The sequence below is a fragment of the Monodelphis domestica genome, chromosome 3 (genome assembly GCF_027887165.1).
Source record: "Monodelphis domestica isolate mMonDom1 chromosome 3, mMonDom1.pri, whole genome shotgun sequence".
Taxonomy (NCBI): Eukaryota; Metazoa; Chordata; class Mammalia; order Didelphimorphia; family Didelphidae; genus Monodelphis; species Monodelphis domestica.
Genome location: NC_077229.1, coordinates 69,998,430 through 70,023,972, shown reverse-complemented (window position 1 = coordinate 70,023,972; position 25,543 = coordinate 69,998,430). Strand labels below are relative to the sequence as shown.

At 38.9% G+C, this 25,543-nt stretch overlaps 1 protein-coding gene across 1 annotated transcript in view; it reads left to right on the top strand.

Annotated features, from left to right (window-relative positions):
* Positions 1 to 5,371: 5,371 nt before the first annotated feature.
* LOC107651981 (mucin-16-like) overlaps positions 5,372 to 25,543 on the top strand; it is a 286,116-nt gene continuing 265,944 nt past the window's right edge. Inside the window, exons 1-5 of the mRNA XM_056820613.1 lie at positions 5,372 to 5,843; positions 19,856 to 19,983; positions 20,109 to 20,176; positions 21,653 to 21,825; positions 22,505 to 22,540. Coding sequence (XP_056676591.1) covers positions 5,399 to 5,843; positions 19,856 to 19,983; positions 20,109 to 20,176; positions 21,653 to 21,825; positions 22,505 to 22,540 — 850 coding nt within the window. The 5' untranslated portion in view covers positions 5,372 to 5,398. The remainder of the gene's footprint in view (positions 5,844 to 19,855; positions 19,984 to 20,108; positions 20,177 to 21,652; positions 21,826 to 22,504; positions 22,541 to 25,543) is intronic.

Below are 25,543 nucleotides of genomic sequence, written 5' to 3'. Positions count from 1 at the left end.
AAGTGACTTGAGAACTCAATGGGAGTACAGACCAGCTCAGGTACCATTGTTTCCAAAATGTTTTCTGAAGTCACTATTTGAGCACCAGGGACACAAGGCCAGGAGTCTGAAAATCAGAACACAGCTACCCTGGCAGCCAGCATTGCTCCAATAGTGAGGATCAGTCCTGTGGTGACCAGGATCCTTCTGCTGTCAAACATCATTATCTCTATAGCGTGGATATGGAGACTGAATCAAGCTCACTTTCCTGGACTGCCAGGCCCTCATCACAGGGGGAAACAAGCCACCTTATTGGTGAAACACTCCTTGGTAAAAGGAACTCAATGTGGCCAAGCCTCATTCCTCCCTTTACCTTTTGTGCAGCCTCCACAAGCACAGGCTCACCTGGGGCTACCTCCTCATTGGAGAACTCCAGGTTAGCCAGTCTGACTGTAGAGTCTCAGAGGAGTTCAGGAGAAACATCAACTCTCGCTATCATCCTGACTCCAGCTAGCACAAAGGAAAGTTGGAAATCAGTTTCTCTGAGCCCAGCTCCCACAGTACAGAAGGCAGCAGCGCTAGGGCAGAGACAACTTCTCTTTTTGCTCATGTACCTGTTAGCTCTATCCTGTTCCTAAGGAAGAATGTTTGAAGCAGGCTTCCTCTTTAGCCCTGGAGGATGGGGGCCAGATGTGTCCATGGAGGATACCTTAATATCTCAGGGGAAATCACTTTCCCTCCCATTTCCCTCTTAGAGCTTCTTTTTTTGGTACACTTAAGATCTTGTTGGGTCTGTTGGGTGAGTGAATGCCTTTCAGGATCCTTCATCTCTCTATAGTAGCACACTCTGCTGGTCCCTGAGCTACAAGGACCCTTCTGTGGTGATTAGTATTGAGTCTAACATATATGGAGCCTGTAGAATTATAGCAAGATAGGGAACATTTCCTTAGGCAATATCAGTCAGTCAGTGAGTTTATAACCATTCATTGTGTCTGCTCTTATTCCCCACACTCTGAAGAGCACAGGGGATAAGAAGAAAGGCACCCTTAATCTTAAGAAGCTTACAGTCTAATTGGGGGGACAATAAGCCAACAACAATGTATACACAATCTAAAGTAAGATTAGTTGGAGATAATTAAGAGAATCAGGGCACTAAAATTTAGAAGGATCATGTAAGAATCAGAGGAGCTCTTAGCAGGGACTTTATGAAAGTCATGGAAATGAGGAAAGAATACCAGATTTTTCTTCCAAAGATCAAAAATTACAACATGACATTTGGATATATTCATAAAAATTGCAGTAGTTATGTTTATAGAGTAGGGCTTTACTTGAGAGTGGCCCCTTCCCAGATGGGGAAGTAGGAAAACTGTCATTAGATTTGGAGAGTTTGAAAAAAAATGAGAGAAAGGGAATACTAGAGAGATTCTCTGCTTGATGAAGGATGAAATAAAGAAGGTACATATTTTGGAGTTTCCTTCAGAATATAAAGGGACAACATATTGTCTTTTGTACCCCCTACTCCTGCGGCTGAGATATATGCCCTCATTTATTCCTCTAGAGAGTGAGATTGCTGTAGGACCCGTCACCCTTATCCCAGACTATGGAGCACCAGGAGATATGACATCAGTGACTAGTGGCCTCCTGACCTATGAATCCACAGTAGGTGCCATTGGTAAGAAATTATTAATTTTCTTTCTATTATACTGGTATTCATCCTTGCTCTGGGCCCTTGTTTTACAGCTTGGAGATATGATATGGATTCATCTTCATATTCTGAGTACAGGATACTCACTGATGGGGGAGTTTGTGATTAGGTTGTAAGACCTGGCAACTTCCTCTGTCCCATTACTGTCTGCCCAGATGTATACCATGATACCAGCCTTTGGATGAAGAGCTCATGTCCATTTCTTGTGTTAGTTAGTGTGTATACATATAATTTACTATGCTAAAAGTCCACTACTGAAGGACAGGCTTTCCTATGCCCAGCACCTAAAACCCTGAATGGGGTACCTGATTAGTAACAAATGATTACTGCTTCATTTTCCATTTAACCTGAGCAGGTATCTAACAGGCATTTTGTCTGAGCCAGGATCCCTATCTCATCTGAGGGCAAGATGACCGGAGAGATCCATGTAGATGATGATATGTAGATTTCAGTCTCTTCTTATTTAATACTTTCTCATGGTGGCCATGCACCCTAGAGCAGAAGTAGATCATAATCTCTGTCACAGACCTTTTTATTTTGAAAGTGCTTGTTAGGGAGAAGGTGCTCTTCTCAGGAAGGACAAACTCCTCACAGGCTCTGGGGATATCTGTCCAAATAACCCCAAACTTCTTCCATCAACCCTTAGGCACACTTTAACTAACTACTTTGGTCATAGAATTCTCTACTGAGACTTCAGGGACACTGAAGAAAGTGAGTGGATCTGACTAGGGAAGAGAACCAACAGATTCCACCAGTATCCCTGTGACTGGCTCTACTGGGAGAGATTCTATTTCAGACACTGAAACAGACATACATGTCATGGAGACAACTCCAAGAGCCACAGCCACTCAAGACCCACTTCTCACTGCACCCACTGGAACAGGTCACAGGAGAACTGTGTCCTCTCCCATCTCACCCTCAGCTCTAAGTGAGATATCCTCTAGAGTCACCATGGCAATTGCAAAGCCCTCACTCTCCATGACTCCAGTAGAACCCACATGGCTCCAGTGGTCCCTTAAACATCACCCTATCTGGAATAATTTTTTGTACACCCCTTGCAGACACACCTATGGCAGAAATAGCTCCTTGAGAGAGTTCCAGTACCCCCCTTTCTCCATGGCCCACTCCAGTTGATTCTTTCAATACTGCTAACTCAGCCCCAGGAACTGAAATCACCTCCATTGTGCCTCTATCTTCACTTCCAAGAGCCACAGGTGCCACAGAAACCATACCAAATCATGATTCATCAATGAGACATACCACACTAGAGCCAGGCTCAGCTGCCCTAACTTCCACTGCTACCAGCACCATTCCAACATTATCTGGAGAAGATGCAAACACCCCATTGTTGTCTATAGAAGGACCAACAGAAGATAAAACAGTGTCCAGAACCTTCCCAGAGAATTTAGACACTCCTGGTATCACTCACAGCGAGCACTACTTCACAGGTCCTGGAATAACTTTTCAACCTAACATGGCCTCTACTTCTCTGGCCAATTTAAGTGAAGGGATCAGTTACTCCAGAATTGTACCCTCATCCCCTTTAGAGAGTAGGAAAAGCACTGCCATGTTTGGAATCTGGATAAGCCCAGCTGAACCTCTCACTCTGGAGCCCAAGAAGCCCACCCCTCCTGAGGGTTCACCAGTGACTGAATTTAGCAGCAGGGAAAGTGGACATTTACAGAATAGTTTGGCCACAGGCAGCACTACAGAATCAGATATCAGTACACTCATCCCTGGCAATTTTCATCCTTCTGAGGGCACTGCTAACCTCATATCAAGCCCAGTGGAGGGCTCCAGCCCAAAGGCATCTGTCTATACCTCTCTACCCCACACCTCAGGTACTACAGGGACCAGGATTGGAGAAGAGACAGACTCATCCTTGGTGTTGACTACACCAGCACCTGCTGTCTCTATCAGCAGCATCTCTGGGGCTCTCCTTGGTACAAGAACAGTGGTTCCATGGTCTTCGAATTCAGCTGAAGCTACAGATCTTACCATGAATCGCCTTGATCCTATATCCATGTTGCCATCCAAATTCTCCACTTCATCTCCTGTAACATTTTCAGGGGTTACTTACAAGGCTGAAGACAAGAGCTCCAATGTTCCTGGGACTGACAGCATAAGTATCATCTTCAGCAGCAAGGTCACAGACAGGGTCTCTCTCCATCCTGAGATCACTCCTAACCAAAATCTACTGGGCACAATGGAAGAGAGCACAGGTGCTTTGCTGACCCCTTCTTTGCCTGGACCTCCTGGGTCTTCAGCTGCTAATATGGGAAGTGTATCAAACATGTCAGGTACCAATACTGGCTCAACTCCACAGGTGACTTTAGCTTATGAAATCTTAACTAGAGACTTAGAGAAGACCTCAAACTTCCCACTGGCCATGGAAAATACAACTAAGACTGTCCCAGCCAAGATGATGGGTAATAAATACCTCCATGGCTTCCATGAGCCCAGATGCTCAAGTGGGCTCAGCATTGCTTCTTACCACCACCAGCAGCCCTGTGGCTCTCCCTGGAGAAAGCACAGTTCCTATTTTGTCAACCATAGCTGAAGCTGGGGCTCTCACTATCACTGGGACAGATAGCACTCCTACATGGCAAAGCACACACTCTTCTTCAACTACTATAACATCATCTAAGGATACCCCCATGACCAAGAACATGAGATCAGCTTCCCCCAGGACTCACTCCAAACATCTAATTTCCAGCACAAAAATCACGGACATTGTTCCCTTTTCCCCTGTGGTCACTCTTAGCCATAAGTTTCCAAGTTCAGTGGTAGAGAATAACACAGATGCCCCACTGACCACTCCTAAATCCCCAGTGGTCTCAGACACTCATCCTGGAGGCTCATTGGTCACCTCTGCTGACTCAGCTGTCCTGGGGACGACAGCTCATGGTGAGCCACATGAAATCTTAGAAAAAGGCTCAACACTTTCTGTGAACACTTTTACCACAAAGATCAGAGAACATACTGTTACAGCAAAAGTGATAGAAGGTAGCACTTTAGCTCCTCCAAGGATTAACACAGGAGTTGAAGGAAGATCATCTATTCCTTTTACTACAAATCTAGGAGAGATTCCAAAAAGTTCTGAGGCTGTGACTCCCAGAGACACAAGTCCTTCTTACTTGTGGCTAACAGTGACTACAGTGAGTCCTTTTCATATTGGATTGGGTATAGGTCTGGATGCTGTTTTCTAGGCTGAGCTGTCTGAAATTCAAGGTCCACTAATCATCATTGAAATCCCACAGGAGAGTGATGCAGGATTCCCATTAACTTTTACTGCAACTGAGGCAACTAGAGCAAGGACCATAACATCTTCCACTCTCATCTCAGGATTGGGGGAGAGCCAGTCTTCCATAGGCAGCATTTCAGGAACAGAGGCCATCAGAGACTCTCCCACCTTGTTCTCTCCTTTAGAAAGCACCAGGACACATGCCACTAGTCTTGAGTATGCATTGAGCTCTGAACAAGCACTGTCCACTCTGCCAACTAAGAAATTACTTGAAATGGTCACCAGCACACTTACTTTTGTTTCCAAAATGCCTTCTGAAGTCACTGCTTTGGCACCAAGGACAAATGCCCAAGGGTTTGAGTGTCACAGCATGTCTACCCTGGAGGCCAATGATGCCCTAGCAGTAGGCACTGGCCCTGCTGTGACCTTTAACTCTCCACTATCAAGCATCACTGCTTCTAGCAGCATGGATGTCGATGTGGAAACTGTCAAGATTAGCACCCTGGACAGCCAGATCCTCATCACAAGTAGAAGCCAGTTCTCCCAATCTGGTTGTCACCACAGGAGATGGACCCTCCCTGGGAACAGAACCTCACAATCCCATCCATGAATCTCTGAGCCCAGGGCCAGGCTCCTTTCCTGCCTTAAGTACCCCCAAGGCCTGGACAAGCACAGCTTCCCTTGAAACTGCTACCTCATTAGAGGACCCAGGGCCAGCCGGCCTGACTCTAGAGTCAGAGAGAAACCCACAGGCAACACCAACTCCAGCTATCACCCTGCCTCCAGCCAGCACACTAGAAGTTTGCACAACAGCATCTCCCAGTCCTCCTGACACAACCACAGAGGGCAGGAGTGTCAAGGCAGGGACAGCCTCTGTTTCTGATCAAGTGCCTTCCTCTTCCAGCCTCTTCCCAAGTAAGCATATTTTAAATAAGCTTCCCAGGGATGGAATTGGGGTGTGGCCTTGGAAGAAATGGGGAGTGTCTGTCCAGGGAGGGTCAGTTTGTGTCTTTCTAAGGAGAAGGGTCTTCCTCCCAGGTCCTTCCTGTCTATAGCCTTCCAATGGGCCACTGTAGGGACTTTTTCGTGGCACCATATCTGTTGAATTAGTGTCATCTCTCCAGGCTTCCTCAACTCCATGCAAGGATAGTTTCACAGTCCCTGTGCTAAAGTGATTCTCCTCTTCTTATTGATGGGATTCTGATTCCACTAAATCAAACATATATGGAGGTTGTCCATCAATGAGTCCATGCTTTGAAGGGGAAAAGTTGGTTATTTATCCTGTGGAGAAAAGTCAGAGAAGCCATGTATTTTTGGTCTCAGCAGATAGTAGCAACAATGTACTTTCCTTTGGGAGTCCTCTAATAATGACTTGACTGAGCTCTGGGTTCTCCCCTCCTCTCTTCCTGTGGGTGGTGATGCTGGTGTGGTGCCAGTCACACATGCCCAAGGCCATGGAGCCAGGAAGCACAGAAGCACCAATAAGGAGCCCCCTGACCCCTGTGTCTACTATTATGCCCACAGGTAAGTAGGTACCTCCTCTCTGTCTCTGTGTTGGAGGTTTACCCTTTTTAGGGCCTTGTTTCCCCGTCTTACAGAGGAAACATGAAATTATTTTAGAGATCAATCCTCAAGAGCTCTTCTGAACCTCTGATTGCTTTCTATGTACAGTCTGGAGATGAGGAGTTTTAGAGGTAGGAGTGAGGTTCCCACTGCTAAGGTCTTTTATACAATCAATAATAGGCACAAAGTTGGAAGGAAACTTTGAAGTGTCAGGTATTATGGATAGCCTCTCTTATTACTGATGTGGATACTGAGGTTTAGAGAAGTAAAGTAGTAATTAGCTCAGGGTAATTGGATATGACTGGAAGGGACCCTCAATGGTCACCTAACTGAACCCCATCATTTTACATATGGGAAAACTGAGGCCCAGAGAAGTTAAGTGGCATATGCCCAATGCACAAAATTAGAAAGCATCAGATGTGGAATTTGAACCCAGAACCTCTGATTCTAGAGTCATTGTTCTTTCCACTCTATTATGCTGTATGTTCAATGGCCAATAGAGAGTTCAGACTTAGCACCTCACATTAAATGGCTACGGCTCTTTCCACTTCGAGAAACTTTCCTTTTGGGAAACTTCTCCAAGGGCAGGAAATATGTTTTTAAATTTTTATTTACATTCTCATTATTTAGGGTAAGGCTGGGCACATAATAAAAACATTTATTTAATGGTGATTGATTGATTGATTGCTTTGATCTAATGGGTACATTGATAGAGTTCAGTTTATTAGGAAAATTTGTCCTCAAATACTCTTACACCTACCAACTGCTTGCCTATGGAAAAGGGAAGGGGACGGGAATAAGCATGTATATAGCACCCACTATATGCCAGGCACTATAACAAAGCATTTCTTAGAAATATTATCTCATTTGGTCCTCATAATAACCCTAGGAGTTTGGTGCTATATTTAGCCCCATTTTGCAGAAGGGGAAACAGAGGCAAGCAAAGCTAAGTGACTTACCCAGGATCACACAGCTAATAAGGTTTGATTTGAACTCAAGTCTTCCTGTCTCCAGGCACATCACTCTGACCACTCTCCCACTTAGTTACTTCTATGGTTAGAGCCACCAAGGTTAGAGGACCACATGTCAGGGGAGACAAGGGTAAGGAATGGAGATAGACCCAAAGCCTCCACTCTTGAACAAAGAACTTTAGGTAAGGTGAATGACATAGATGTGGGTAAGTCACTTTGTCTCTGTGAGACTCAACTTTCTCATCTGTAAAAGGGGATAATAATAGTTGTAGGACTTTCCATTCAAGGTAGGTTTCCATGACCTATGTATTCTCCTTGGCACAATAATTCACTTGGACCTTTGATGATTTCTTGCATTTGGCCTACCCTCTGAGTACCAAATCCAGGGGTTTACCTCCAAGTCTGGCCCTTTCTGAGGTACTGTTCTCCTTCCAGGGAGGCCTGTTCATCCCTAGTTTATGCACTGGTTCCTACATTGTAGTTCTGTGACTCCTGTGACCTGGTCCTACAATGCTCTGGCCTCGAGGTTCCAAAAAACTCCCATAGCCAAGAGAACCTGGAACTGGTCAGAGGCCAGAATTAGAAAACTGGCCCTCTCTGATATCATTGTCCATACTTGTCTCCTGGCAGCCAATTGGCCTGGCAGATAAGATCAGATTTGGAGCTCTGGTGTGCTGGTGATGAGGATGAGGGGACAAATGCCTCTCCATGGTCTTAGGGAAGGAATGGAATCAAACCATCAAGCCATTTTCTGGACAAAAAACTTCAGGGAAGGGAAGTGACTCATGTAACATAAAATCTCCCAAAGGTCTGTTTATTCAGCTCTGACTGAATTTCCTCTCTTCATTTACTTATTGAGCCTGGTAGTAAGCCAGTCTGAACAAGGAGAATTCAGGTATCTATTCACAATAGAAAACTTCCTGTGTTATTAGAGAAAATCAGTATGTCATTCAGCACTGCTAAGAGGCCAGGCCACATCAGATGAGCATGCTGCTTAATAGCCTTTTATCTTTAAAAAAAATAAACTCTTAATTAAAAAATAATTTTATTCAAAGATATTTTATTTTCCTGGTTACATATAATTAAAAATTTCAATGTATATTTTCTTAAATTATAAGGTCCAAAATGACAGGAAGCCAGTGGGCTCCCAAGAAATGTAGTTCTTTTTTAGGGAAACAGATTTTTCAAATATACAGTTGGGAGACCCAGGAAATTAGCAGATCGATCCAGGGCTGCTCTGACCTTTGTTTCATCAATCAACTAACATTAATTAAGCACTTACTATATGCCAGACATTGTGCAAAATGCTGAATATTACAATGCCCTCTATTATAAAAATCAAAAAATACTAAAACAAACAAACAAACAAAAAAAAACCTATCCCTGTACTCCATGACCTTACCAACCAGTGGAGGAGAAAACATGTAAACAAAAACATAGAAAACTAGTTTTGTAAGGGATAAATAAGAAGTTGTTTCCTTTATTTTTGTTGTCCCCTTCTGTGTGTACCTTGTTATTTTGTCTCTGTAAAAGGTCTCTAGAGTTAGGGGCTTTTTTGATTGTTTGCTCATTTTCCCTATCTAATTATAGGTAGGTTCTGTTTTCTGGGAAGTTGAAGTGCCCTCTTAAACTTCAGTCCTTTCTTGGTGCTAGTTTTGACTTATGTTCTGGGTTATTACTAGTTTATCAGATGGTCTGAGGGCTGAGAACTCTGAGGGTCCCCTCCCCCTCCTGATTCCATTGACCCTTGAGATGCTGATAGCTTAAAGACTTTCCTCAGGCTTAGATGTGAGCTTTTGATCTCAGTCTGAACTTGATCAGGTCAGGTGCAGATCTAATGCCAGGCTTAGGCTCAGGATTTTGGTCTCAAGGTGTTCTTGATTTAATCAGGCACACCCTTGATTGTTCTGTCCAGGAGCTCCAATTCCAATGTTAAATAATGGAGGTGACAATGGGCAAACTTGCTACCTTCCTGATCTTATTGGGAAGACTTCTGATTTATCCCCATTGCAGATGATGCTTGCTGATATTTTTAAATACATACTTTTTATTATATTGAGGAAAGTCGCCTGTATTCCTATACTTTCTGTTGTTTCTAATAGGAATGGATGTTGCATTTTGTCAAAGGCTTTTTCTGCATCTATTGAGATAATTGTGTGATTTCTGTTGGTTTGGTTGTTGATATGGTCAATTTTATGAATGTTTGTCTGTACCCCCAAAGAGATAATGGACAAAAAGACTTGTACAAAAATATTCATAGCTGCGCTCTTTGTGGTGGCCAAAAATTGGAAAACGAGGGGATGCCCATCAATTGGGGAATGGCTGAACAAATTATGGTATATGTTGGTGATGGAATACTATTGTGCAAAAAGGAATAATGAAGTGGAGGAATTCCATGGAGACTGGAACAACCTCAAGGAAGTGATGCAGAGCGAGAGGAGCAGAACCAGGAGAACATTGTACACAGAGACAAACACACTGTGGTATAATCGAACGTAATGGACTTCTCCATTAGTGGCGGTGTAATGTCCCTGAACAATCTCTGCAGGGATCTAGGAGAAAAAACATTATCCATAAGGAGAGGACAAACTGTGGGAGTAGAAACACCGAGGAAAAGCAACTGCCTGACTACAGAGGTTGAGGGGACATGACAGAGGAGAGACTCTAAACAAACACTCTAATGCAAATATTAACAACATGGCAATGGGTTCTAATCAAGAACACATGTGATACCCATTGGAATCATGTGTCGGCTATGGGGGGTGGGGGGAGGAAAAGAAAGTGATCTTTGTCTTTAATGAATAATGTATGGAAATGATCAAATAAAATACTATGAAATTAAAAAAAAAACCATCCTTGTAGTCCTGGTATAAATCCTAACTGATCATAGTGAATAATCCTTGTGATAACTTGTTTGACTTTTTTTTTGCTAGTATTTTATTGAAGATTTTTGAATCTATATTCATTAAGGAGATTGGTCTGTAGTTTTCTATTTCCAGTTTTAGTCTTCCTGGTTTGGAAAATCAGTACAATATTTGTGTCATTAAAGGACTTTGGTAAAACTCCTTCTTTGCTTATTTTGTCAACTACTTTGTATAGCATTGGGATTACTTGTTCTTTCAATGTTTGATAGAATTCATTTGTGAATCCATCTGGCCCTGGAGATTTTTACTAAGGGAGTTCCCTGCTGACTTGTTCAATTTTGTTTTCTGAGATGGGATTGTTTAAGTATTCTATATCCTCTTGTTCATCTAGGCAATTTATATTTTTGTAGATATTCACCCTTTTCACCTAGATTGTCATGTTTATTGTCATATATTGGGAAAAATTGTTCTTAGTAATTGCCTAAATTTCCTCTTCATTGGAGATGAGGTCTCCCTTTTCACCTTTGATATTATTAATTTGATTTTCTTCTTTCTTTTTTATTAGATTAATCATTACTTTCATTACTTTATCTATTTAATGTGTTTTTTTCAAAGTAAAAGCTCCTAGTCTTTTTATTAGTTCAATACTTCTTTTACTTTCAATATTATTAATTTCTTTTTTGATTTTTAGTATTTCCAATTTAGTTTTATCTGGGGATTTTAATTCATTCTATTTCTAGTTTTTTTTTTTTGAGCTCTACCCTCTCTGATATATTGTTATATGCACTCAGGGATATAAATGTTCCTCTGAGCACTCCTTTGGTTGCATTCCACTGATTTTGATATGTTGTTACTCCATTGTCATTCTCTTCAATGAAGTCTGGACTTGTTTCTTTGATTTGTTCTTTGACCCACCACTTTTGAAGAATTAGATTATTTAGTTTCCAATTAATTTTAAATCTGCCTTTCAATAAGCCCTTATTATTTTTTATTGAAATAGGGTCTGAAAATTGCATTCCTTCTGCTTTTCTACATTTGTTTGCAATGTTTTTATGCCTTAGTGTACATGGTCAGTGATTGTATATGTGCTATGTGCTATTGAAATGTTGCTATATTCCTTTTTCCCTATTTAATTTTCTCCAGATATCTATAAGCTCTAATTTTCAAACATTTCATTGATTTTCCTTACTTCCTTCTTATTTATTTTTTGGTTTGATTTATCTAGTTCTGAAAAGAGAAGGTCAAATTCCCCCACTTGTATGGTTTTTGCTTCTATTTCCTCCTTTATCTCCTTTAGAAATCTGAATGCTATACCATTTGGTGCATATATGTTGAGAACTGATATTTCTTTATTTCTTCTGCATTTCATCAGAATGTAATTACCTTCCTTTTCTCTTTTAATGCAATCTATTTTTGATTTAGCTTTGTCTGAAATCATAATTGTTACTCTTGTCTTATTTGTCTCAGTTGTAGCCAAGTAAATTCTACTGTACCCTCTTACCTTTAACCTGTATATGTCTACCTGCTTCAAGTGTGTTTCTTATAGAGAACATAAGGTAGGATTATGGCTTTTAATCCATCGTGTTTTCTACTTCCATTTTATTGGTGAGTTCATCCCATTCACATTCATGGTTATGATTACTGTCTGTCTATATATTCCCCTCCATTTTCATTTCCTCCATCGATTGTGCCTTTTCTCTTATCCTTCTTTCCCTCCCCTCCAACATATCTCTTTTAGTCAGTTTCCCCCCATTGGAACCTCCCTATTATTACTTCCCTTCCCACCCACTTCCCTCTTGTTATTCTCCTCTTCCTATAGTGCCTTTTAAATGACCCCAGAACCTCTCTCTCTCTTGTATTGCTCCCCTCCCCACCAGTGCATTTATTACCCTTCTACTTCTCTATAGGGAAGGAAACCATTCTCTTCCCCAGTGGATCTGATTGTTCTTCCCTCTCTGAGTCAATTCCAATGAGGGTAAATTTAACTATTAGCTGTCACCAAACTCTTCAGCCCTTCCATTATATTGATCTTCTCCCCTCCTCCCCCGTGTGCTTCTTCTTGAACTTTGTGTTTACCAATTTTTTTCTCCATTCCCATTACTCTTAGTATTAACCTCTTTTTTACTAGTTTTTTAATATGTTTTGATATATAATCCTATACACTGTACCTTCTAAGTATACTTCTTTTTTCCCATTTATGTATTTATTTATTTAGTCAATTTAGAACATTATTCCTTGGTTACAAAAATCATATTCTTTCTTTCCCTTCCCTCCCCTCACCCTTACCGTAACTGACACACAGTTCCAATGGGTAGTACATTTGTCCTTGATCAAAACTTATTTCCATGTTGTTGATGTTTGCATTAGGATTTTCATTTAGAGTCTATATCCCAAATCATATCCCCTCAACCCATGTAATCAAGCAGTTGTTTTACTTCTGCATTTCTACTCCCACAGTTATTCCTTTGAATGTGGATAGTGTTCATTCTTGTAAATCCCTCCAAGATGTTTAGGATCACTGCATTGCCACTAATGGAGAAGTCCATTACATTTGATTGTATTATACCACAGTGTATCAGTCTCTGTGTACAATGTTCTCCTGGTTCTGCTACTTTCACTTTGCATCAATTCCTGGAGATCATTCCAGTTCCCTTGGAATTCCTCCAGTTTATTATACCTTTGAGCACTATGCTACTCCATCACCAACATATACCAGAATTTGTTCAGCCATTCCCCAATTGAAGGGAAACACCTCATTTTCCAATTATTTGCCACCACAAAGAATGTAGCTAGGAATATTCCTGTAGAGGTCTTTTTCCTTACCATCTCTTTGGAGTACCAACCTAGCAGTGCAATGGCTGGCTCAAAGGGCAGACAGTCTTTTAGCACCCTTTGAGCATAGTTCCAAATTGCCCTCCAGAATGGTTGGATCAATTCGCAACTCTACCAGCAGTTCATTTATGTTCTGACTTTGTCATATCCTCTCAAGCATTCATTACTTTCCATTGCTGTCATGTTAGCCAATATGCTAGTTGTGAGGTGATACCTCAGAGATGTTTTGATTTGCATCAATATGATTATAAGAGATTTAGAGCACTTTTTCATGTGTTTATTAATAGTTTTGATTCCTTTAACTGGAAATTACCTATTCATGTCCCTTGCCCATTTATCAATTGGAGAATGGATTGATTTTTTGTAAAATTGATTTAGCTAACTCTTTATAAATTTGAGTAATTAGACCTTTGCCAAAGGTTTTTGTTAGGAAGATTGTTTCCCAATTTGTTGCTTCTCTTCTAATTTTGGTTGCATTGGTTTTGTTTGTTCAAAACCTTTTTAATTTGATGTAATAAAAATTATTTATTTTACATTTTGTGATTTTTTTCTAACTCTTGCTTGGTTTTAATATCTTTCCTTTCCAATAGATCTGAAATGTATGCTATTCAGTATTCACCTAAATTACTTATAGTTGCCTTCTTTAAATTCAAGTTATTTACCGATTCTGAGTTTATCTTGGTGGAGGGTGTGAGATGTTGATCCAAACATAATCTCTCCCATACTGTCTTCCAATTTTCCTGTAGTTTTTATCAAGTAGTGGGTTTTAGTCCCCAAAGCTGGGATCTTTGGGTTTATCATAGACTCTTTTTCTGAGGTTACTTACCCCATGATTTTTCTGGATATCCTTAATCTTTTGTTCTTCCAAATGAACTTTGTTATGGTTTTTTATAATTAAGTAAAAAAAAGTTTTTTTGTTAGTTCAATGGGTATGGCACTAAATAAGTAAATTAATTTGGTTAGGATGGTCATTTTCATTATGTTAGCTCATCCTACCCATGAGCAATCCGTGTTTTTTAATCATTTAGATCTAGTTTTAATTATGTGGAGAGTGTTTTGTAATTGTGTTCATATAGTTCCTGTTTTTGTCTAGGAAGATAGATTCCTAAATATTTTATATTGACTAGGATGATTTTAAATGGAATTTCTCTTTCTAATTCTTGCTGTGGAGACATGTTGGAAATATATAGAAATGCTGATGACTTATGTGGGTTTATTTTGTGTCCTGTAACTTTGCTAAAGTTGTTGATTATTTCAACTAGCTTTTTATTTGATTCTTTAGGATTTTTTAAATAGACCATCATATCAACGGCAAATAGTGACAGCTTGGTCTCCTCGTTGCCTATTTTAATACCTTCAGTTTCTTTTACTTTAATTGCTACTGTTATTTTTTCTAGTACAATGTTAAATAATTGAGGTGATAAAGGGCATCCTTGTTTAACTCCTGGTCTTATTGGGAAGGTTTTTGGTTTATCCCCATTACAGATTATGTTTATTTGTTGATGGTTTAAGATATATACTGTTTATTATTTTAGGAAAGGCCCTTCTATTCCTATGTTTTCTAGTATTTTCAATAGGAATGAGTGTTGTATTTTGACAAAGCCTTTTTCTCCATCCATTGAAATAATCATGTGATTTTTGTTGGTTTTCTTGTTAATATGGTCAATTATGTGGATGGTTTTCCTAATATTGAACCATCCTTGCATTCCAGGTATAAATCTTAACTGGTTATAGTGAATAACTCGTGATCAATTGCTGGAGTCTTTTTGCTTGTATCCTATTTAAGATTTTTGCATCTATATTCATTAAGGAGATTTTAGTCTGTAGTTTTCCTTCTCTGTTTTTGATCTGCCTGGCTTTGGAATCAGTACCATATTTCTGTCATAAAAAGAATTTGGTAGAATTCCTTCTTTGTTTATTCTGTGAAATAGTTTGTCTAATATTGGGATTAGTTGTTCTTTGAATGTTTGATAGAATTCGTTTGGGAATCCATCTGCTCCTGGGGATTTTTTCTTAGGGAATTCTTTGATAGCTTGTTCAATTGCTTTTTTTGATATGGGTTTTTTTTTTAGGTAGTCTATTCATCTGTTAGTCTAGGCAATTTATATTTTTGTAAATATTAATCCATGTCACCTAGATTGCCATATAATTGGGCATAATAAATTTTAATGATTGCCTTAATATCCTTTTTATTAGAGGTGATGTCTCCCTTTTCCTCTTGTCAATTTTGTTTTAGTCTTTCGTTTTTAAAATTAGATTGACCAGTACTTTGTTTATTTTATTTCTTTTTTCAAAGTACCAGCTTCTAGTTTTATTTATTAAATCAATAGTTCTTTTACTTTCAATTTTATTAATTTCTCCTTTGATTTTTAGGCTCTCTAAGTTAGTCTTCATCTGAGGATTTTTAATTTGTTCCCTTTCTAGTTTTTTAATTTGTATGCCCAATTCATTGACCTCTGTCCTCCTGAATTTGTTAATATATGAACTCAAGGATATATATTTCCCCCTGAGTAATTCTTCGGCAGCATCCCGTAGATATTGAAAGGACGTGTCTTCATTGTCATTTTCTTCAGTGAATTTATTAATTGTTTCTATGATTTGTTCTTTAACTAACAGTTTTTTGAGAATTATATTGTTTAATTTCCATTTAATTTTTGATTTGCCTCTCCATGTACCTTTTACTAATTATTATTTTTATTGAATTGTGGCCTGAGAAAGTTGCATTCATTATTTCTGCTCTTTTACACTTCTTTGCAATATTTTTATGCCCTAGTACATGGTCAATCTTTAGGAATGTACCACGTGCTGCTGAAAAGAAGGTGTATTCCTTTTTGTCCCTATTTATTTTTCTCCACATGTCTACTAACTCTAATTTTTCTAAGATTTCATTCAGTTCTCTTACCTCTTCTTAATTATTTTTTGGTTTGATTTATCTAGTTCTGATAGAGGAAGTTTCAGGTCTCCCACTAATATAGTTTTTCTATTTTTTATCTTTGAGCTCCACTAGTTTTTCCTTTAGAAATTTGAATGCTCTGCCATTTGGTACATACATTTTGAGTACTGATATTTCCTCATTATCTATACTGCCTTTTATCAGGGTGTAATTAACTTCCTTATCTCTTTTAACTAGATATATTTTTTATTTGGCTTTGTCAGAGATTATGTTTGTAATTCCTGCCTTCTTTTTAACAGTTGATGGCCAATAGATTTGGCTCCATCCTCTTACTTTTATCCTATGTGTGTCTACCTTCGTCATCTGTGTTTCTTGTAGACAGCATATGGTAGGGTTTGGGATTCTAATTCACTGTGCTATTCACCTGCATTTCATGGGTGATTTCATTCCATTCACATTCAGAGTTATGATTACCAGCTGTGTATTTACCAGCATTTTGATTTCCACTCCTAGTCCTGCCTTTTATTACCTTTATACCAATATTTTGTTTTTAATCAGTCCCCCTAATTTCTTGGTTACCTGCTCTGCGCTTCTTTTCCAACTGCTTCCCCACCACCTGTGTTCAACTCTCTGAGCCTAGCACAGCTTTGCCTGCAAGGTATTCCCTCCAGACTAGCACCCTTGCCCACCCAGAGCTTCCAGCAACTGCTGGAGGCTCAGTGTTCTCCTGGGGTCCTGGGATCTTCCTTTTTCCTTCCCCTTATACACAAGTGTTCTTGAATTCAGGCTTTTGGGGGGTGTACCTTTTAAGTTGAGTCCAGCAGAAGGGTTCCTTGGCCCTGTCCTTTTGTTAGGTTTGGTTTTCAGTCCCCTAGGCGCATTTAGTTTTTATTCTGTGAGGAAGGGTTTTCAGAGGTCTAAAGTTTTGCTACCTCCTGTGTATTCCTGACTGCAGATCCATGAAATCTGATTGTTTATTTTTAGTAGTTGGTAGTATATTTTTGTTGGCAGTATATTTTCTGGTCTAAAAGTTCTTGAACCTGACTATACCATTCCTGGGTATTGTCATTTGGGGATTTAATGCAGGCGAAGATCTGTGGATTTTTTCAATCTCTAATTTACCCTCTTGCTTAAGAATATCAGGGAAGTTTTCTTGGATCATTTTCCTTTTGTCTTGATTTTTCTTAAATTGGGTCTCCTGGATCTGTTTCCTTGTCTGTTGTTTTATCAATGAGGTATGGTATCATATTTTCCTCAATTTTTTCCATTCTTTTGATTTTGTTTTATAGACTCTTGCTGCCTTGTGAAGTATTTTTTTCTAGTTTTTCAATGCTTATTTTTAAAGACTAAATTTAATCCCTAGTTTTTTTTTATCATACTTTTCATTTTCATCTATTTTTCTTTATAGGTCATCTTTCACTTTCTTTGCCTTGTTTTCAAGCTGATTAATTCTGGCTTTTAAGATTATTATTTTCTTGTTTCAGTTCATGTACCTGTTTCCAGATGATCTATTTTGCTTTTTAAAATTTTCCCCAAATTTTCTTCAGCCTCTCTTAATTACTTTTTGAGTTCTTTGAAAGTGTGAGTCCAATTTGCTGGAGTTCCTGAGGTTTTGCTTGATGTTCTTTTGTCCTCCTCTGTTCCATTTGTTCTTTCTTCTTTACCTGAATAGAAACTGTTGTTTCTAATTTCTTTTTTCTTTTTCACTTCTATTTTTTCCTTCTTTCTGACTCCTCATTGGCTATATTCTTGCTGCTCTGTTCATTTCCTGGGTCTGTGATTTGGGCTTCTCTGATCTTCTGATTAACTGGATGAGGCTGATGGAATTAACCTGTTGTATTAATGTTCCCTGAGAGCAGATCTTCCCCAGCTGCTAGCATAATCTGAAGGTGAAAGTGAAGCTGTGGAGGCTGAAGATAGTTATCCTTGTCCTTCTCACTTCCTTTCTGCCAACTGCCTGGTCAGAATCCTGAGCTTCCTGTAGTGGTACCAAGTTACTCTGTCATAGTTGCAGCCTTCTCCTTGGGATCCCCAGCAGCAGGATTCTTACTGCTGGTCTAACATAATAGGTGCTGAGTGGTGGAGGAGTGGTGTTGGAGGTTGAGCTTTTCTGTCTCCCTGGAGTTTTTCTTCACTATCTATAGATTGGATTGATCCAGTTTAGATGATCTACAGAGCTCAATGAGCTCTGAGGTCAAGCAGGGACCCCAGATGGAGGAGTGGAAACTGAAGGCTATGACCAGGCTTCCCTCCTCTCTGCCCTTCTCCTCTAGTGCTGCCTCTCCACCAGCTGTGGTAATAACCCTGAACCTTGGGTAGCAGTGGTAGCTGGAGCCCTTGCTCTGAGATCCCAGCAACCACCTACTTCTCAGCAGAGTAGGTGGGGTAAGGGACCTGGAAATTTCCTTTTTCTATTCCTTAAACTGAGAATTCAACATCTCTGAGTACCTTTTATGTTGAATCAAGTAGGAGGGTACCCCAACTCTGTCCTGTTGTTGTATTTAGTTTTCTGACCTCCTCAAAGAGCTTTTTTTTCATTGCTATGGATGGGTTTTCATAGAGGATTTGACTTTTGATGCTTCTAAGCCACCATCTTTATTCTTCCCCATCCCCTCACTTCCTAATTCTTTTCCTTCCCCCACAAAAGATCTATTTTCAATATTTTTGTATATGCAAATCCTTCCCCTTTTTATTTTTTATCTCCTTGAGATAGAAACCAAATAATTGCATTACTGGCTCAAAGAGTATGTACTGTTATAGGCCTTTGGACACAGACCAAGCTACTTTCTGGAATGGTCGAAACAGTTCCCACAATGAGGCATTAATGTCTCAACTTTTCCATATCCCCTCCATGTTTTGTAATTTTACTTTTCTATCATAAGAGCTAATCTCATAGGTTGTAAGGTGGTACTTCAGATTTGTTGTACTTTGCATTTCTCTAAATAATAATGATTTAGAGTATTTTTGCATGTCTAGAGTTGCATGTCTAAAGAGAGCTTCAATTACTTTGCCTGATAATTCCCTTTACATATCCTTTGACCATTCATCAATTGGGAAATGACTTGTATTATATCAGTTTTGTGAAGGGTAATTTGATAGAGATCACATGATGATTTGTATCTTCTCCACCACCTTGTCTCCACCCTCAGCTTTTACTCTTACAAATTTGAATTAGTGGAAACTGGAAAGGAGACCCTTTTCAGAAGAATTGGAAGCAAAGGTCCACCCTATTACCTCATTCCTTCTAATTCTTTTACCTAAGCTATTTTGTTTGGGAGAGGGGGGACTTTTAAATTTCATCTTTAAAACATAGTTCATTTTATCTTGCTATCTATACTCTATCCCTCAAGTGATCATAAACTGTCTACCTGTTGATAAATTTGAAAGTTAAAATTTTCCTCATAACTCTCAGTTTTTTAGCATTTCACCCTTTATATCTTACTAATTTGAAGTTCATTTCTCTAAGTCAGGCAAGATGTTGGTTCATCCCTAGTTTTTGTCAGATTAATTTTCAGATTTCTTTGAAAATTTTTTTCAAATAATGAGTTCTTACCCTTGAAGGTGGACAAACCTCTTCATTTTACATGTGAGGAAACTAAGGCCCAAAGGTAGGACATGGGAGGGTAAGGATTTGAAGCCAGGTTTTCTGACTTCAAATTCACAAGTTCTTTATAGTGCCAGAGTAATGATAATGATTGTAACAATCAACATTTGAATCAAATTTAAAGGTTAACAAAGCATTTTATCTCATTCATGTAACATTTCTGAGGCTCAGACATGGGACTCTCTTTCTCTCCTGTACAGCATCAGAGAGCTCCTACTTGAAGGTTTTCAACCTCAAATTCACCATCCTCAACCTGTTCTACACAACAGACATGGGTCAAAGGGGCTCCAGCAAATTCAACTCCATTGAGGATGTCCTGCAACCTCTGGTGAGACTCTACCTCCACTCCTCTACCTCCTCTCTCCCAAGCTTTCTTCCTCAGCCCTGGGTATCCAGGCCTGCTATTTATTTAGCGAGGCACTCAGCAGTTTCTTCCTTTCCTTTTGTTTCTAGATCAACAACTTGTTTAGAAAAAGCAGCTTTGGCCCTCACTATTTTGGATGCAGGCTGACTTTGTTAAGGTGAGAGTCATGGGAGCTGATGGTTCAAATAGTAGGAACTAGCACATTCCCATCTGACTTAGATCGTGTCCAGATTGGTTCTTCCTCCACTTCCCTGTTGTAATTCCTTCTTTCCCAAGCTGAGATGGGTAAAATATCCCAACCAACAAGCCATTAGAAAAATTCTGGGCTCCTTCTAGCCTTTTTCATGTGGAGAAAAGCTCCTTTCCCCACAACTTTTCTAAAGACAATGTTGCAACTGTTTTTACTTTTTCTTTATAGTTCCACATACATGGAATAACTTAGGAAGTACCGAGTGGTGCTTAGTAAAGGACTGCTTAGAAATTATAAACATTACCTTTCTCTAGAATTAGAGAATTGTAGATTATAAGCTAGAAGGGACTTTCAAGTTCATCTGGATTACTTTCTTCATTTACAGATGAAAAATGAAGACCCAAGGAGACTTTTCTAGAGTCAAAGATACTGTCAAATCCAGAATTTTAACACAGGCCCTTTAACTTTAAATCCAATGATCTTTCCACTATTCTAAAGAAATTACTGAAAATAATCAGACCCCATACACACTTGTAAACATAGATATGAGTGAATTCACACATCCCTGCCAATTCCACTGTGTCCGATGAGAGTGCTAGGCTTGCAAATAGGAAGACCTGAGTGCAAATTCTCTCTCAAACTCAATGAACTGATGCAGAGTGAAATGAGCAGAGCCAAGAGAACATTGTATACAGAAAGTAAACCATTGTGGAACAATTCAGTGTAATAGATTTTGCTACTAGTAGCAATTCAAGAATCCAGGACACTCTTGAAGGACTTATGGGAAAGAATGCTAACCACATTGAGAAAAAGAACTATGGAAGTAGAAATGCCAAAGAAAAACATGGAAATTGGTATCAAGTGATAACAATTTGTACATCAAGTGACAACAATTTGTACAAACCAGTGGAATGGCTTGTTGGCTCTGGGAGGGGAGATTGAAGAAGGGAGGGAAAGAAAATGAAGCATGGAAACAGTGAAAAATATTTTAAAATAAAAATTAATTTAAGAATTCTCTCTCAGACAATTACCAGTGGTATGATTCTCAGCAAGTCACATAACTTCCTTTAGCCTCAATTTCTTCATCTTTAAAATGGGAAGGTTAGTTGTGATCTCTTCCATGTCCTTTTCAACTCTAAATCTATAATTCTTTCCAAACCTTTTTTTCAAAGTAGGCCACTTCTCTCATGAAATATTCTCTGAATAACTAAATTTCACTAACTAAACTATTGGTGTCAAACTCAAAAGGAAACAGAGGTCACTAAATTGTACATCAAAGTCCTTGTGCCCCACATATTGACTCAGAAAACCATGCAAATTTATATATTTCATCATCAACAGTTTAAGATTAGAGAGGAACTATGAACTACATTTTAGTCTGGTTCAAGTGACTATCAGGGAGGGCCATGTTTAATACTTCTTGTTTAAATCCTCAATTTCCAGGTCTATGAAGAATAGGATAGCAACAGCAGTGGATGTCGAATGTGCTTATCAGGAAGATTCCTCCGCCCCTGTCCTGGACCGAGAGAAGATTTACTGGGAGCTGAGTGAACAGACCCATGGAAAAACAAGGCTGGGACCCTACATTCTACATAAGGAAAGCCTTTATGTGGATGGTGAGTGAATTGGAACATGCACCTTTGTTTCTCTGAGTGGCTCTATTTCTAGAAATTGACCAACCTGCTCCAAATTCTCCTTTCCTTTTAGACCACCTTTGTCTCCATGGGTTTTTTTTTTCTACCCCTCCTGGGAGCACTGGCTCTCAAAGTTATGGCAAACTATAAAGACATGGTGGGGGGTGGTTACTTCTAAAGATTAGAAGTGGCTTGGTTTTTCTTAGGCTCCTTAAACTAAATTTACTCCATGTATCCCTTCAAATTGAATAAGGAAGTGCCTTGAATGATGAAACATATTTCATTTTACCAACCCTATGGGTCCCAGAACCTCTCTCCATTCCTTCTTTCAGCTTTTTCCCAGATAGAGCTACCATATCAAATATTTATGTCTCTCCCTCACCCCACTTTCTCTCTCTCCCCACACCAATCACTATTTTTTCTCCTTCCTCTTTTGTCTCATTCTGCTCACTCTTCTCTTTTCTCTATCTACCCTCTTCTCTTATAATCACTTTTCTTCTGTCCTATTCTCTTCCATTATGCTCTATTCTCCTTTCACCTCATTTCATCTGTTTCCCTGAGTTCTTCTTTGCTTCCCTCCCCATTCATCTCTCCTTCTCTCCTTCCCTCTAAATTTCTTTTTTTCCTTCTCTTATTTTTCTTCTCCCTTTCCCAACTACAGGGTATACCCATCAGATACCAACCACCACCACAAACAGTAAGTTTTTAATTTCTTAATTACTTTATTTAATGGGAGATTGCAATGAAAATTTTCTTTACTTTTTGGAGAAGGGGGGGTATGGTAGGGCAGAGGAGAAAAAGTGGGTTGGGGGTTCAGAATGAGGTATTCTGTAAGATATGGCCAATGTATAGATTTTCTTTACTTATTTGCCTATGTTTTTTTCTTTTTAATTAAAAGCGTATCTAAATTGATCAAAAAGGGGAAAATACCCAATGGGACTTGGAAAACCCCTATCACCTTCTTGATCTGTATTTAGAGTCAAACCTTGTGGTCTTTGTAACCCTGGTACACAGAAGTGATCTCTCAACATTACAGGGAGACTTGTGCCCACTCCTCTATAGCCTTCATTCAGCAATGTTGGTGAATGGTTTTCATTAAAAATTTTTTTCTTTTTCCCTCCTTCAATAATTGCACTCTATCCAAAACTATCTCTTGCTTAGGCATCATTATCCTCTGGCATTATAGGTAGGAAATGAGTGATGGTTTACTTCCTCTCCTGGCAAGGTTTAATTAAGACTAAAGGACCCAAGAAGATAAAGCAGGAAATGGGAGAAGTCAGGAAAGATGTACTCCTAGGTGTTAGGTCTAACAATGAATGTAATGATCTCTTCTCACATGGACCCTGTATTCCAACAAGAGTGACAGCTATTCCAGATATAAATCTAGGTAGAATAAAAACAAAGAATAAATATAACTACCATGTAGTTAGTGACAAAGAGTTTATATACTGAGAGGGCAGTCAGGGATGGTTTAATGTAGGGGGTAGTAGGTGGAGCTGCATCTTGAGAGAAGAATGGGGGTCCTCTGAAGTGAAAGGGAGAAATGAGGGCTTTCCAAGTATAGATATACTGGTTTTATGAGAAACTGAATAAAATAGAGCATTGGCTAATTTTATTTAAAAAGCGAAAGTACTAAATTAAATGATCAGTATCAAATCTAAAATGAGTGAATCTACCACTAATACAGAGGGAATTAAGGCAATTATAGGAGTTGTTTTACCCAATTATATGAGAAAAGTTACAATCTAGTTGGATTAATGAATATTTACAAAAATGTAAATTGCTGAGATTAACAAATGAATGAAATAGAATATTTAAATGACACCATCTTGGAAAAAATAAATTGAACAAACCATCAAAGAAGTCTTTTAGGAAAAAAAAACCCAGGGTTAGATGAATTGACAAGGGAATTCTCTTAAAACATTTAAAGAGTAATAAATCCCAATATTGTGTAAAGTATTTGGCAAATTAGGCAAAGAAGGAATCTTAATGAATACTTTTTATGACAAAAATATGGTGCTCATTCCTAAGTCCGGAAGATGAAATATAGAGAATGTAAAGTACAAATTAATTTCCTTAATATGAATATTGAGGTAAAATTTTAAATCAAATATATACTAGCAAAGAGACTACACCAATATAACACAAGGATCATTCACTATGGCCAGATAGAATTTATGCCAGGAATGCAAGGTTGCTTAAAAATTAGGAAAACTATCAGTATAATTGACTATATCAATAACAAAAGTAACAAAAGTCACAGGATTATCTCAATAGATAATGAGACAAAATGCAAAACTCGATCCTATTAAAAAACACTGGAAAGCATAGGAATTAATGGGCATTTCCCCAAAATTAAAAGTAATATCTACCTAAAGCCATCAGCAAGGATCATCTATGATGGAGATAAGTTAGAAGGCTTTCCAAGAAGATTAAGACTGAAGCAAGGATGCCCATTATCATCATTACTATTCAACGTAGTACTAGAAATGTTAGCTTTTTATTAAGAGAAGAAAAGAAATTGAAGAACGGAAAGTAGGCAGAGGTTTCTTTTAAAAAATTATATTCTATTCTAAATTCTCTATTTGCCCATTGAAAAGATAAAAAATGTGATACCCATTATCCATATGAAGTCATGCAAAATATATTTCAACATTATATTATTATATTCAGCATTCAAGCATAAAAAAGAAACATAAAATATCTGCTTCAGTCTGCACTCAGAATTCAACAGGCCTCTCTCTGGAGTGGGATAGTACTTGTGGAGGGCTTTAAAAGCTAGAGAAGGGGGACAGCTATGGTACTCCATGGATAGAGGGCCAGATTGGAGATAGGTGATCCTGTGTTCAAATTTGACTGCAGATACTTTCTAGTTGTGTGACTCTGGGCTTCACTGGGCAAATTACTTAACCCCAGTTGGCTAGCCTTTGCCACTCTTCTGCGACCAATATTTTCTACTGATTCTAAGTCAGAAGGTAGGGGGTTCAGAAAAATCAAACAAACTAAAGAGAAGGTTTTAAAATTTAAACATGTGAAGTATGTTCTTTCCTTTTCTAAGGCAAATTTCTAAGTCCATGAGGACTCAATGTATAAAGTCTTCTGATAGAATGTAAACTCTTTGAGGTCAAGTAATGTTTTATTTTTGTCTCCCTGTCTTCAATACCTAGAGCAATGCCTGGCTTAGTGTAGGCGTTTAATAAATGTTTGTTGATTGATTTAAAAATGAGATAAAATTTGTAAAGTACTTTGTAAATATGAAAGTGCTAGATACCTTCATTGATATGAAAAAAGTGCTTATCATTCAACTTCTAATTTGATCTGGTATCTATCTTGGGACCACTTTTCTAGTTTCCAAGTCTAGAGTAATCTATTCTTCTTGACCTTGAGAAGCAATGTTGGTACTGGGGGAATAAGGGGTTGGAAGTGGAGAATAAGAGCTTTCCCCCCTGGTAGGAAGGTGCTATTATTATGCTCATTTTACAATTGAGCAAATGGAGGCAGAGGTGAAGTGCCTTGCCCCAGGGTCAAACAGCTAGTAATTGTTTGAGATATAGGAGAGACTCAGAGTCAGATCAGCATTAGATAACCAATGTTCCTTTGTTAGTTCTGATATTTCCCTCCTGTGTGGCCTAGATCATAGGTGTCACACAAACACCCAGAGCCTCAGTTTGCCCCTACTTCCACAGATCATTTCCAGGAA